The sequence below is a fragment of the Capsicum annuum genome, chromosome 1 (assembly GCF_002878395.1).
Source record: "Capsicum annuum cultivar UCD-10X-F1 chromosome 1, UCD10Xv1.1, whole genome shotgun sequence".
Taxonomy (NCBI): Eukaryota; Viridiplantae; Streptophyta; class Magnoliopsida; order Solanales; family Solanaceae; genus Capsicum; species Capsicum annuum.
This window is the reverse complement of record NC_061111.1, coordinates 54,324,678-54,338,162: the sequence shown is the minus strand read 5'-3', so window position 1 is coordinate 54,338,162 and position 13,485 is coordinate 54,324,678. Positions and strand designations below refer to the sequence as shown.

The 13,485-nt window shown below is 37.1% G+C and overlaps 1 protein-coding gene across 3 annotated transcripts in view; it reads right to left on the bottom strand.

Annotated features, from left to right (window-relative positions):
- Positions 1-2,478: 2,478 nt before the first annotated feature.
- The window catches only part of LOC107874779 (DNA repair protein XRCC2 homolog), a 30,075-nt gene continuing 19,068 nt past the window's right edge, over positions 2,479-13,485 (bottom strand). For 2 of the 3 annotated variants that reach the window (XM_047394005.1, XM_047393960.1), the window contains 4 exons: positions 13,399-13,461; positions 12,223-12,360; positions 11,664-11,766; positions 5,895-8,689 (listed from right to left, as the gene is read on the bottom strand). In XM_047394005.1, the coding sequence (XP_047249961.1) occupies positions 8,405-8,689; positions 11,664-11,766; positions 12,223-12,360; positions 13,399-13,461 (589 nt within the window). In that variant the 3' untranslated portion in view covers positions 5,895-8,404. Of the gene's footprint in view, positions 2,897-2,970; positions 3,211-3,307; positions 3,397-3,482; positions 3,520-5,894; positions 8,690-11,663; positions 11,767-12,222; positions 12,361-13,398; positions 13,462-13,485 lie in introns of those variants that run through there. The other variant, XM_016721523.2, reaches the window with a different exon arrangement.

Below are 13,485 nucleotides of genomic sequence, written 5' to 3'. Positions count from 1 at the left end.
TTTGGTTTGTTGAAGTAGACAAGATGATTTTATTGACATTTGAAGGTTTGAGTGATTCTAACAACTGAAAATATGAACTCGATTTGCAAAAGCTTGAAGTATTTTTTTTAAGCAAACAATTGTTATTAAACTTGGCTGGATATCAAATTTGAATTTGATTTGCTAAAAATTGAAGTATTTTTTTAAGCAAAAGTGTGTTATTGAACTTTTGTACGCGGTGATCGTCAGGATTTTTACTAGAATTTCAGTCACATGCCGAATAGATCTTGTGTTATGTTAGGAATTGATGCAAGAATTATGACGGCTACAATAACTTTGGTTTAAGGTAAGCTTGTTTATATACAGGGGAAAGGAAAAAATGACACTTCAAATTAAACTATTTTCATGAAAATGGTCATGCAATTTAAATTTCACTTTTTAGCCATTCAATTTACTGACTTGTTCTATATCGATTCTACACACCTTCTATACAGTTTCTATACATATCTTATACATATACTATACGAAAATTATAGAGTTTTGATACACAATTTTTACAATAACTGTATATTTTTTTTACACATTTTATATAATAATTATATAATTTCATATACTTTCTATATTATTTTATACATATACATATTTGATAGAACTATACAATTTCTATTCGTATATTTTATATAGATATATAGTATCTTGGGTCTATGATTCAGGGGAACGGCGAGATTGATGAGGATGTCTCTAACCGTATTGGAGTAGGTTGGATGAAGTGGAGGATTGTCTCAGGAGTGTGGTGTGATAAGAAGGTGCCCCTTAAGCTTAAAGGCAAATTCTACAGCGTGGCAGTCCGTCCAGCCATGCTGTATGGAGCAAAGTGTTGGCCAGTCAAGAACTCCCACATTCAAAAAGTGAAGGTGGCAGAAATGAGAATGTTGCGTTGGATGTGTGGACTTACTAGAGGGGGTAAAGTTAGGAATAAGATTATTTGGGAGAAGGTGAGAGTGGCTTCGGTGGAGGACAAGATGCGGGGAGAAAGGCTGAGATGGTTTGGGCATGTGATGAGGACGGGCACAGATACCCCAGTTCCTAGGTATGAGAGGCTAGCGTTGGATGACTTCAGGAGGAGGAGAGGTAGGCCGAAGAAATACTGGAGGGAAGTGATTAGACATAACATGGAGCAGTTTCAGCTCATTGAGGACATGACCCTAGATAGGAAGGTGTGAAGATCGCGGATAAGGATAGAAGGCTAGGGTGAGTGTGTGGGTTGTAGCAGGTAGTTAGAAGAGCTCATGTATAGCCGGATTAGCAATCCTAGGACTGTGTCCATAGGTAGGAGCCCCTAGTCAAGAGGGTTTGGGGGTGGTGGGTGCCTTTTGTCTGTGAGTGTATGTTACTACTAGGTGGTTGAAATTATTCCAGATGTCCTTTTCTTATCTCGTATTTCATATTGCGCTTATTTATCTTATTTCGTATTGCTCTGATTTCTATTGTATTATGTCTTATTCCTTATTTATGTTGTGTCATTCATCCTGCTTCATGTTTCACTACGCTCTTATTTACTATTATTTATCTTGAGCCGGGAGTCTATCGAAAACATCCTCTCGACTTCTTCGGAGGTAGCGGTATGGACTGCGTACATTTTACCCTCCCCAGACCCCACTTTATGGAAATACACTGGGTTTGTTGTTGTTGTTGTTGTTTGTTTTTGTAATTATATCTTTTTTATATAATTTCTTTGTTATTTCTAAACAATAAAAAAAGCAGAATATTTGATCAGTTAATAAATTTATAGCAAAAAAAAATTGAAATATTTTTAAAAGGGTCGAATTTCCCAGGTTGAATACTATATCAGTATTTTATATAGACTGCGTCAGTATTGTATATGAACTGTATATGAATTACGTAGGCCAAAATGATCCAAATTAGAAATGGTTATAAAGCGAAAATAGTATATCCGACTAACCACTTTTTGAAAAGTTTTCAAACTTAGGTTATTTGTTTTAAAAAGTGCTATAGAGTGTCTTTTGTCCTTTTATATATTACTAGGGATCCATCGGGAATTTGAAATCAAACTTCAACATGACTTGTTAAGGTAAATCTTGTCCAACATTGGATGAAAACTGCCGAAGATAGAAATAGTTGGCGCAATTTTTCAATTAGGCCAAAAGTTAAATGGTGCTCTTGAAAGATTATAGCCCCTATTGAGTTTATGATTTTAAGTGAAATAAACTAATCCTTTTGTCTAGGCCTCATCAGCTGTTCTAGCAGGGTAAGTTAGTATTAGAGTGAAATCTCTTCTGTTGAGGATTAAATCCCAAAATCCAAAAGGTGTTTTCAGACCAAAAACAGTTTAGGTGTGGCTTTGCTTACATGTGCAAGACACCTTGCATTTATTCGCTTGGTGCAAATACCAGGTACGAATAAGTTGTTTCTGAATGACCATTTTGGTCAGCATACCGTAAGTGGGCATGGCGGGGCAATCGATTCAAGCCAATAAAATTTTCAACAGCTCCTGTGCAGAGTCATTTCATTAATTTATCTAAAAACACAGTACATATCCTAAGAACTCTCCAACCAGGTTTCTTGACGTCCTAGTTATTATCTTTATACAGAACATCACAACACCACTACAAAACATATCAATTGGAGAAAAAGAAATGCAGCCTCAACTTCTGCTCTTTACTATTGAAATTACCAATAGTATAATTTTTACTAAGAATTCTCATCTGCTTCACTGTCCTCCGATTTCTCTAGATTTGTGTCCCAAACTCAAAAATATTTCAAGAATCAACGCGAGAACTATTGACATCTTTGCTTTTCCTTTTCTTTCTTGCTTTGGTTATCAATTTACATTGGCTGGTGGAAAGTAGACGGAAGTCAACATCTCTCAGGTTGCCCAAAACTTGCAATACGAGTCCTACAAATCAACTTTCATATCACTCCAAAATTTGAACAATAATCAGCTTGTTAAAAATCTAATGAGATGCGTACCATATTGAGAACAGTCCCTGTATTTTCTGCCTGGAATTTTGTCTATCCAGAATCTTAGTAGGTAGAAAGCTTCCATGTTCTGAATAGGTACAGAACTTCCATGTAGCATCTCACTTCCCAAAGAGCAATTGGATCAAATTCCAAAATGCTTGAGCTCGGGTTGTGGGAGAAATCATGAATCAGTGTGTCAAAAGGCTAGTCCAAATCGTGTAAATTTCATGATACAATTTGTGTGCCATCCTACATTTTGAGGCAAGCACACAAGTGAAACATGAGACTGACTTATCGAATACAAAAAAAAGACATTTTAAAAACTCAACTTTTAGATTGCACATACATCATTGATTGTGAATTTGTCTGATATCTTCAGGGATGGCAACAGCCATTCTGACAAATAGATGGGCTGCTTTAGATATTTACCGTCATCTGCGGGGAGTAATGAGAAATCCAATTTTTTTTTAATTCATGATAAGAGTAAGAAATGGTCTGGCCTAAATGATTTTGAGCCATACCTAAAGGGCGCACAAGTATTCTGTGTGAAACAAAGGACTGCAACAACCAGAAAAGATTATCAAGGTTAGTGAGCCCTTAAAGACCAAATGTGCAACTGAAGAAAAACAGTTATATAAATGTGGGATTCCTGTCAAATCTCCCACATTCATTTATATATAGATGATTGGGTGTCATTCGTAGAACCCATATCTTTTTGCATGTTTTTTGCATTTTCGTATGGTTCTTGTATACGGGCGCCTCTTTATGCCCATGTTAATAGAAATTTAACTTGAAAAGAAATGTATCCTCGGACTAACTCAACCCACATTGGCCCTTTAAGGAATAGGTGGTCTCTTTAATATGACTTGAGCAAATCCTCACCTCTTGAGCTAGTTTTGAGGGTTGAGTTAGGCCCAAGATATATTTCTGTTCAAGTGTTATCAAGGGGAAAAGTGAAAAAAAGGGGGCTCTGCCGTCTGTTGGGTATGCTATATGAACCCTTATTATCTATTTCGACAGAACCTTTCCATCCCAAAATTCAAAACTTGGCCCTTTTAAGTTCTCGTCCGTTTCTATTGACATGCTAATTTCAAAAAAAAAAAAAAAAATCTAAAAAGGTACCTAGCAAATATTGAATCTAATATATTATCGCCTATATGAATCTTCTACTTCCATTATGTTCTCTGTTTTGCTAAATTGATTTTAGGTCCACGTTTCCTTCCAAGACTTCAATGATGGTTTCACTCCTTAAATAACAAATTATTGGCTGTCTTTCTCAAGTCCTTCATTTTATTTTCAACTGTGCATGAAGATGCAGATAGAGAACTACATACACTTTTTGATTTGCATAATCCATATGCAAGAGCATGAATTAAAAATGAGGATATCCGAGACAAGGTGGGAGTGACTTCCATAGAGGAAAAGATGCAGGAAGCGAGGTTGAGATAGAATAGGCAAGTGATGAGGAGAGACACGAATTCCCTAGAGCAGAGGTGTGAGGGGTTGGCTATGGATGCTTCATGCTGAGGTAAAGGTAGAATGTAGAAGTATTCGGGGGAGGTGATAAGACAGGACATGACGCAGTTGCAGCTTACCAAGGACATGACCTTAGATAGGAAGGTTTGGATGACGCGAATTAAGGTAGAAGGTTAGTAGATAGGTTACTAGGAAAAATGAGGTGTGAATGCCTCTCATGTCTCCAATTAATTAAAAGGGACAAGTGGATCCCGCAATATTAGTGGGTCAAGTCCTTCAAACAACTGCACACAGTTGTTCGACAACTGCATTAGTTGTCCCGACAACTATTCAGTCGTCCAACAACTTTGCATAGTTGTCGAACAACTTCTATAGTTGTTGAGATTGCGGGGGCGAAAGTAAAAAAAATAAAAAGCTGAAAAAAATTTGTTACTTTTACCTAATTTTTAAAACTTGAAGGACCCCACTTAATTGACAAACTTAATTTTCACTTTTAATTGCAAATCTCATTATTATTAACATCCATGCTAATAGGTAGAAGTGCATATATTGTTACCCATGCCTCTAGTCATAGTGCTACCTTCGTGTTTCTTGCTCTTCGATTTTTGTTGATATCTGCTGCTTCGTGTAGTTCAATTGTAGTATTATTTTGATGTAGTACTGTCTGCTACTATTTGGTGTTCTTTTACTGCCCACTGTCTCTTGTACTTCAATTACGTCTTTTGCAAGACTATTTTTGTCTTGAGCCAAAGGTCTATTAGAAACAACCTCTCTATCTCACCTCTCAGGTATAAGCAAAGACTACATACACTCCAACCTCATTTTTTGGGAATATACTAGGTATGTTGTTGTATAAATCCATATGCAAGAGTATGGTAGGTAGGTACGTAGGTAAATTGTTTAACACTGTCGAAGACTTGTATATTTGGAAAGACTGAAGCATATATTATTCCTTGATTTCAGGGTTTTGGATGCCAAGCTTTTGTAGCAATGCTGCTCCATTTTAATATGTGTTATATAGGGGATAGGGGATAGGTACATCATCTGTATGCACAAAATCTTTGGAAATATATAATGCTAGGGTGCATTGTGTTCATTAGTTTCATTTACAGAATCTCGTCTACTTCAAATGAATAGTTAATTCAGTACAAGTTATTACTAAAACAAGACAACCTGTTATATGCAGGATTCTCAAGTGTCTAAAACATTTTTGCACAGTTCATTAATCGAGATTGTGAGAATTAATGGAGAAAAATATTATTAAATTGAGTATTTACATAATTACATCGAGACCCTATTTAAAGACACTATAGTACAATCCTTTTTCAAGTAGGATTTTTATTTACTATTCTTATTTCTACTCATATTCTAACACTCCCCCTCAAGCTGGTGCATACAAATCATATGTACCTAGCTTGTTACAAATGTAATTAATACGAGGACCGGTGAGAGACTTGGTAAAGATATCTGCAAGTTGATCACTTGACTTCACAAATTTTGTAATAATATCTCCTGAGAGTATCTTTTCTCTGACAAAGTGACAATCAATCTCTACGTGTTTAGTCCTCTCATGAAACACCGGATTTGATGCGATAAGAAGGGCTGCTTGATTATCACACACAAGTTTCATCTTACCGGTTTCTCCAAATTTTAATTCTCTCAGCAACTGTTTGATCAAAACTAGCTCACAAGTTGCTACAGCCATTGCTCGATATTCTGCTTCCACACTAGGTCGAGCAACCACACTCTGTTTCTTACTCTTCCAAGACACCAAATTACCTCCTACTAAAACACAATATCCGGAAGTAGAACGTCTATCAGAGGATGATCCTGCCCAATCAGCATTTGTGTATCCAATGATATGCTTGTGACGTCGATTCTCAAAGAGTAGTCCTTTACCTGGAGCTGACTTTATATATCGCAGAATACGAACAACTGTATCCCAATGACTATCACGGGGGAAAGTCATAAACTGACTTACAACACTCACAAGAAAGGATATGTCAGGTCTTGTCACGGTGAGATAATTCAACTTTCCAACCAACTGCCTATACCTTTCAGGATCACTGAGTGGCTCCCCTGTCCTAGTAGAAGTTTAGCATTTGGATCCATAGGAGTGTCACTGGGTCTATATCCTATCATTCCCGTCTCCTCAAGAATGTCTAAGGCATACTTGCGTTGAGAAATAACAATACGTAATCTGGACTGAGCAACCTCAATACCTAAAAAATATTTCAATCTGCCAGTGTCTTTGTTCTGAAAATGCTGAAAGAGATTTTGCTTTAATTTAGTGATATCATCTTCATCATTGCTGGTGATAACAATATCATCAACACAAACAGATTTGGTAGAGAATATCGATAAAACACTGAGTGATCAGCTCTACGAATCATGCCAAACTGCTGAATTACTGTGCTGAATTTTCCAAACCAAGCTCGAGGGGACTAGTTCAGACCATAGATTGACCTGCGCAATCGACATACAAGGCTACTAGATTCCCCCTGAGCAACAAAACCAGGTGGTTGCGCCATATAGACTTCTTACTCAAGATCACCATACAAAAAAGCATTCTTAATATCCAACTGATAAAGAGGTCAATGACGAACGGCAGCAATGGATAGGAAAAGACGACAGATGCTATTTTAGCCATTGGAGAGAAAGTGTCACTATAATCAAGCCCAAATATTTGCGTGTATTCTTTGGCAACAAGGCGAGCCTTAAGCCGATCAACCTGACTGTCTGGACCAACTTTGACTACATAAATCCAACGGCAACCAACAGTAGATTTACCTGCAAGAAGGGAAACAAGCTCCCAAGTACCACTCGCATGTAAAGCAGACATCTCATCTATCATAGCTTGCTTCCACCCTGAATGAGAAAGTGTTTCACCTATAGTCATAGGGATAGAAATAGAGGACAAAGATGATACAAAAGTATAATGGGGTGATGATAAACGATGATAACTCAAGAAACTATAATGTGGGTTAGCATTACGAGTGGAATGCATACCTTTTTGAAGTGCAACTGATTGGCTAGGAGAAGGCAAGTCCGCAGTAGGAGCAGCGTCCGACGAATGACATGAATCATCTGAGACTAATGGTGGACGCAGACGACGATGATAAGTCAGAAGTGGTGGCACTGTAACTGGAGACGTAGAAGTAACCGTTGATTCCTCAAAGGTTGGTTCGGGTAAGTCTGGAGATACGGGTAAGACCAAAGATAGTGCGGGTAAGACTGGAGATACGGGTAAAATCTCAGAGATATCAAGATGATCAGAAGATATATAGTAAGGTCGAGATTAAAAAAAAGTGACATCGGCGGACATAAAGTAGCAACGAAGATCCGGTGAATAATAACGATACCCTTTTTGAACTCGAGAGTAACCAAGGAAAGACATGCTTGAGAGCACGAGGAGCTAATTTATCTTTTCTAGGGGCTAAGTTATGAACAAAGCATGTGCTCCTAAAGACACGAGAGGGGATAGAGTAGAGATGTGACTGTGGAAACAATATAGAATGGGGAACCTTATTCTGAATGGAAGACGATAGATGATGGCATTCTATTATTTAGATAACAAGATGTGAGGACTGCATTGCCCCAAAAATCCAACAGAATATGGAATTCAATGAGAGGAGTGTGAGCAGTCTCAAGAAAATGTCTATTTTTTCTTTCTGCTATACCATTCTGCTGAGGGGCGTACAGACAAGATGTTTGGTGAACAATTCCTTGATGAGTCATGAACTCCTGAAACTGAGAGGATAAGTATTCTAAGGCATTATCACTACAAAAAGTACGAATAGAAACACCAAATTGAGTTTGTATTTCAGCACAAAAACTTGTGAATATAGAAAATATCTCAGAACGACCTTTCATTTAGAAAACCCAAGTACATCTTGAAAAATCATCAATGAAACTAACAAAATAACGAAAACCTAAAGGTGAATTAACTCGACTAGGACCACAAACATCAGAATGAACTAATGAGAAAATAAACTCTGAATGACTCAATCCTACGTGAGAAAGTAGCACGAGTGTGTTTCCCAAGTTGACATAACTCACGATCTAATGTAGATAAACTAGACAAACTAGGCACCATCTTTTGTAGCTTGGATAGACTCGAATGTCCCAAACGTTTATGAATTAGGTTTGGAGGGTCTATAACGGAGCATGTTGTGAAGGAATTTGAAGAGATAAAATGGTAACGGCCTCGTGATTCATGTCCTGCGCCAATCGTCTGTCCCGTACTGCGGTCCTGCATTAGAAAAAGTCAACAAAAAAAATTATGCTACAATGAAGGGCACGTGTCAAACGACTAACAGATGCAAGATTAAAAGGACAACCAAGGACATAAAGAACAGAATCTAGAGGGACAAAAGATAGGGGTTTGGCTTGTCTAACTTCTTTTGGTTGTGTTAGGATCCCATTGGTTAAAGTAATAGCAGGAAGAGATTGTGAATAAACAATATCAGACAAAAGTGATTTGTTACCAGAAATATGATCAGAAGCACCTGAGTCCACAACTCATGATCCAAGAGTACTAGACTGTGAAACACAAGCAAAAGGATTACCAACAATAGAAGCATCAGGCTGGGCAACCGAGGCTACTTGTGGAGATGTCTGCTTACTTGCTCGATACTGAAAGAACTCATCATATTCTGTTTGGGCAATATGAGATTATTGGATAGTCGATTAGGCTGTGGTGATATGTGGAGATATCTGCTTACTTGCTCGATTCCAAAGGAACTCATATTCCTTTACAACAATAGGATCATAACTGGGTGGTGAACCATGCAAACAATGGCATATATCCTGAGTGTATCCAACTTTATGACAATACTAAACCTTGATCAAAATTTTCCAAAACGACCTCCTCCTCGCCGATTTTCCATAGGCTGATATGTTCATTTTTCTATGGTTTGACATGCAAGAATAGAAGAGTCAACAGCGGGTGATGAAATTACTTTGTGACTGGGAGGCGCGGCAAGACAAAGCAGACGAGAGAATAACTCATCAATTGTAGGAACCGTAGGACTAGCTAAAATCTGATCACGTACAACATCATGGTCAGTAGAAAGTCCAGCAAGTGTAAGAACTAAAAATAACATGTCTATGCTCTTCTTGTTTTTCCACTTTCCACATCCGCAGTGACGGGCATCAATGCATCAAATTCTTCCATGACAGCTTGTACTTGTCCTAAGTAGGCATCGGATTCTTGTTTCTTCAAGTTGGTCATTCGAGATATCACATCATAAAAACGAGATGTCATAAGTGTATAACGCATAAGCCTTTTCCCAAACTAAATAACACGTCTGGAATGGACGAAACACGGGCATCAACTTGGAGTCAATAGATCGCCATAAGAGACTACATAATTGAGCTTCAACTTTCTCCCATTGTTCTTTAGCTTTCGCATCTTCTGCGCTAGATTTTGCCTTTTCATCTACCACACCAGCCTTATTCGTCAAGTGATCTTAAACACCTTGACTTTTGCACCACAATTCAACCAAGGAAGCCCAGGCTAAATAATTTGAACTTCCCATTAATGGTTCGGAAGTGATCATAAGACTTGAACTTCCGATTCCAGTAGTTTTGGGGCCAAAAACATCATATCAAAAAGACATCTTGGAAATTAACTTGAAAACATCAAGAAACAGGATCTGGAAATCTGAAAACTTGCAGAAAAAGAAAAAAAAAATTGATGTCGCCGGAATTAGGGTTCTAGCAGTCCGAATCTCAAATATTGCCAGAATCCAAAAAAAAAAGTAACAGGTCGGAGCAGAATGGATCGGCGGCCCCAACAAAAAAACAACTCAAAAATTCGATCGGAAATGAGTTCACGCGCCAGATCTCGCCGGAATTTCAGAATTTCAGCAGGCGCGTGTCGGTGCGTGGTTGGTATTTTCCCGGCAGTTTTGGTCAGGTATTTGTCATCTGATCTTTCCGATCCTCTTGGTGGTGTTGTATTTTTCACACAACCCACAAAATAAAAAAAGGACACAAATCAGTCACCAAAATTGACGCACAATGACTGAGTTTTCTTTTCTAAAGTTTTTCACCGATACCATGTGAGAAATAATGGAGAAAAATATTATTAAATTGTGTGACTACATAATTACATCGAGACCCTATTTATAGACACTATAGTATAGTCCTTTTCCAAGTAGGATTTTTATATACTATTCCTATTTCTACTCATATTCTGACATAGATAGATTCTAAAAGGAGAAAAGCTGATAACTTTGCTACTAACTAAGCAGATGCATTTTATTTTATTTGAAACCGATAATGTATTCCTCAACATTGAGGATATGCAAGAGACCTTCAAAATGGGAACAAAAGAGGTATTAGGAGAGAGCCTACTTACAAAGAGACTAAGAGATCGTAACTAAGAAGATTGTATTATAGTTTGTTCAACCATGGTATTTCATTTTCGTTGTTAGTTTATGAATAACGCAGGGATCTACACGGCTATCATTTGATACACCTATTTATAGACTTCAAAAAAAAAAGGTAGTGAAACATTTGTCCTGAGCCGGGGGTCTATCAAAAACAACTTCTCTACTTCATCTAAGGTAGTGTGGTATATGGATTGCATACACTTTATGCTCCCCAAACCCCATTTTGTGGGAATACACTGGGTATATTGTTGTTGTTGAAAAAAAAGGTAGTGAAACATGAATTGCTAAATGCAAAAGTTGTAGTGATATTTAAAAGTTTACAATGTTGTACGCCGGAATCGTCCTCCAATTTTCTCAGTTTATATCCATAAACAAGTCACTATAACTTAAAAAGAAATAGTTAAGTAAAGTACTTGAACAAGATACCCAACAAATGAGTTCTTCGCTATGAAAAGATATCTATAAATCATTCACTAGAATTTCCTTCTCTGATATGGCAAAAACAGATCCAAGAGAATCCTCTATAGTGTCAAGTGAAAAAAAGCGCAGCCAGTGCACTAAAATTTAGCTATACCGTGCATTTCTGCAAGAGGCTGTACTAAACTTTAGCTACAACATTTGAACGGCAGCCTTACCCTACACATTTCTTCAAGAAGCTGAACTAAAATTTAGCTAAAATATTTGAACTCTTGCATTTAAGGTTCGTTATATGAAACACAACATATACTCTCTTTAACTGGAAAAGACAAAGAACACCAAATAGAAAAAGGAAAATAAGAGAGAATATACACTGGCTATACACAAGATTTTCATATATATCATGGTTACCTGCCACAGTGAAGGCATATATTCCCGATACAGTTGAGCATTAGTACTAATCCTAATGGTCCTTGAGTCCAAGTTATTCTCAACAGACAACTGCCCTGTATTCCTGTTTGAGTGGTTGCAAATTAGAGAACGATGAATGTGAAAAGAGAACTATTTGTCGGGTTTGGCAGCTTAAAATCATCAAGAAATGATCTTAGGAACAACTGAACAGTTTCATAAACATGGTATACAAAAGATCCTAAATTGATACTATCATGGGTGGAAAAGCTCATAAACCACTATTAGTGATCAAACATATAAAGTTCCCATATATGTTATGTTACTTGTTTAGTTGAAAAATCAGTCAATCAGAAGACAAACTGTCCAAAGCAATGACAACAGAATATGGAATTAAACCAGGGCACATCTACAGACATACAGCACATATTGGGGCTATAATTATTCCACCACATTCTCTACAAAGGATAAATTATCATATTTATTTGTTCATTTGTAACCAGATTTCAGTAATATGCAATACAAGATTTATTTTGGACAAAAGAAATGTACTGAATCCAACCTAATAACTTCACGTGCTGTAAATTTATCCTGTAAACTTGCTGCTTTTGTAGTTAGAACAACCACCGGATGCACCACAAGAATCTTCTGGATCTCTTGAACAGCAATGTCTGACACACTTTGCAGAGAGAGACTTCTCCTGGTAACAAGACAAATATGTAATACTAAAAAATTCAATTTGAGAATAAGAAGCAAAAGAAAAAAAACTGATGCAAATTATATAGAAAGAAAAGGAAAATACTGTATAAGTAAACATGGGAAGTACACCAATGAGTTTCTCTTTCCTGTACTTCACATTATTTCAGAAGACCGAAAAGAAATATGAAATATACCATTCCTCTTCCTATCTCTTTACCACTCCTTTTACCTCCTAAGAACAAAGCCAAGTGTTGACATAGGAAAAACATGAACAGATGAAAGAAAACAGAAGGAAATTCGTAACCATTCATATGATATTAGAAGTATGCAATTGATCTTACGACACGTGCGGTTATCAAAACCACAACCAGCACCATCCCACCTCCACGAGAAGAAAGAAAAATAAATGACAAGCAAACAACTTGGGTTTATCTAAAATGGTGGAGCTAAACAACAAAAACAAAGGGAAAGACAACTGAACTGCAACCTTTATCATAGGAGTAGAGTTACATCTCTAAAAGACTACAATTATGTGCTCATGCCTGAAGCAAATATGCTTTTAAGAAGCACAAATATGTTTTTAAGAAGCCCTCTATCAAACTGAAAAGCCTATATTTCAAAACTCCTAAGCCGTCTCCAAGAGCCGAGGCAGGCTTCCAAGAGCTATTTTTCTTACATGTGAATTTAGAATAACACGAGAAGCATTTTAGCATATCAAAGAATAGGTTCATATCTTAAGATTAATCCAAGAGTACTTTCCCAGCTCATCCGAAGAAAAAGAAGATCCATAGAGAGTAGAACGCAAATATCTTCAGCAAAACAATTGCATTTCTGATCAACTACTTACAAAGATGATCATTTTCCAACTAATATAGAGGTAGCAGAAAGTGCAGGATTTCCCAACACCACGAAGGTCTTGTGGGAAGTATTTGGAGACTAACTTTCAGGATTCTCCATAACTCACTCTGTGGTATTCACTTTGGATTACATCTTTCATTTATTTTCTCTTCAAATGTAAGATATTATTGTGGACTCTAACCTGTTATTGCTCCCTGGTGATATAGAAGGTGCACCGCGATCCATCCAATAAAAAGCTCCAATACTGGTCATACAAGTGAAGCAACAG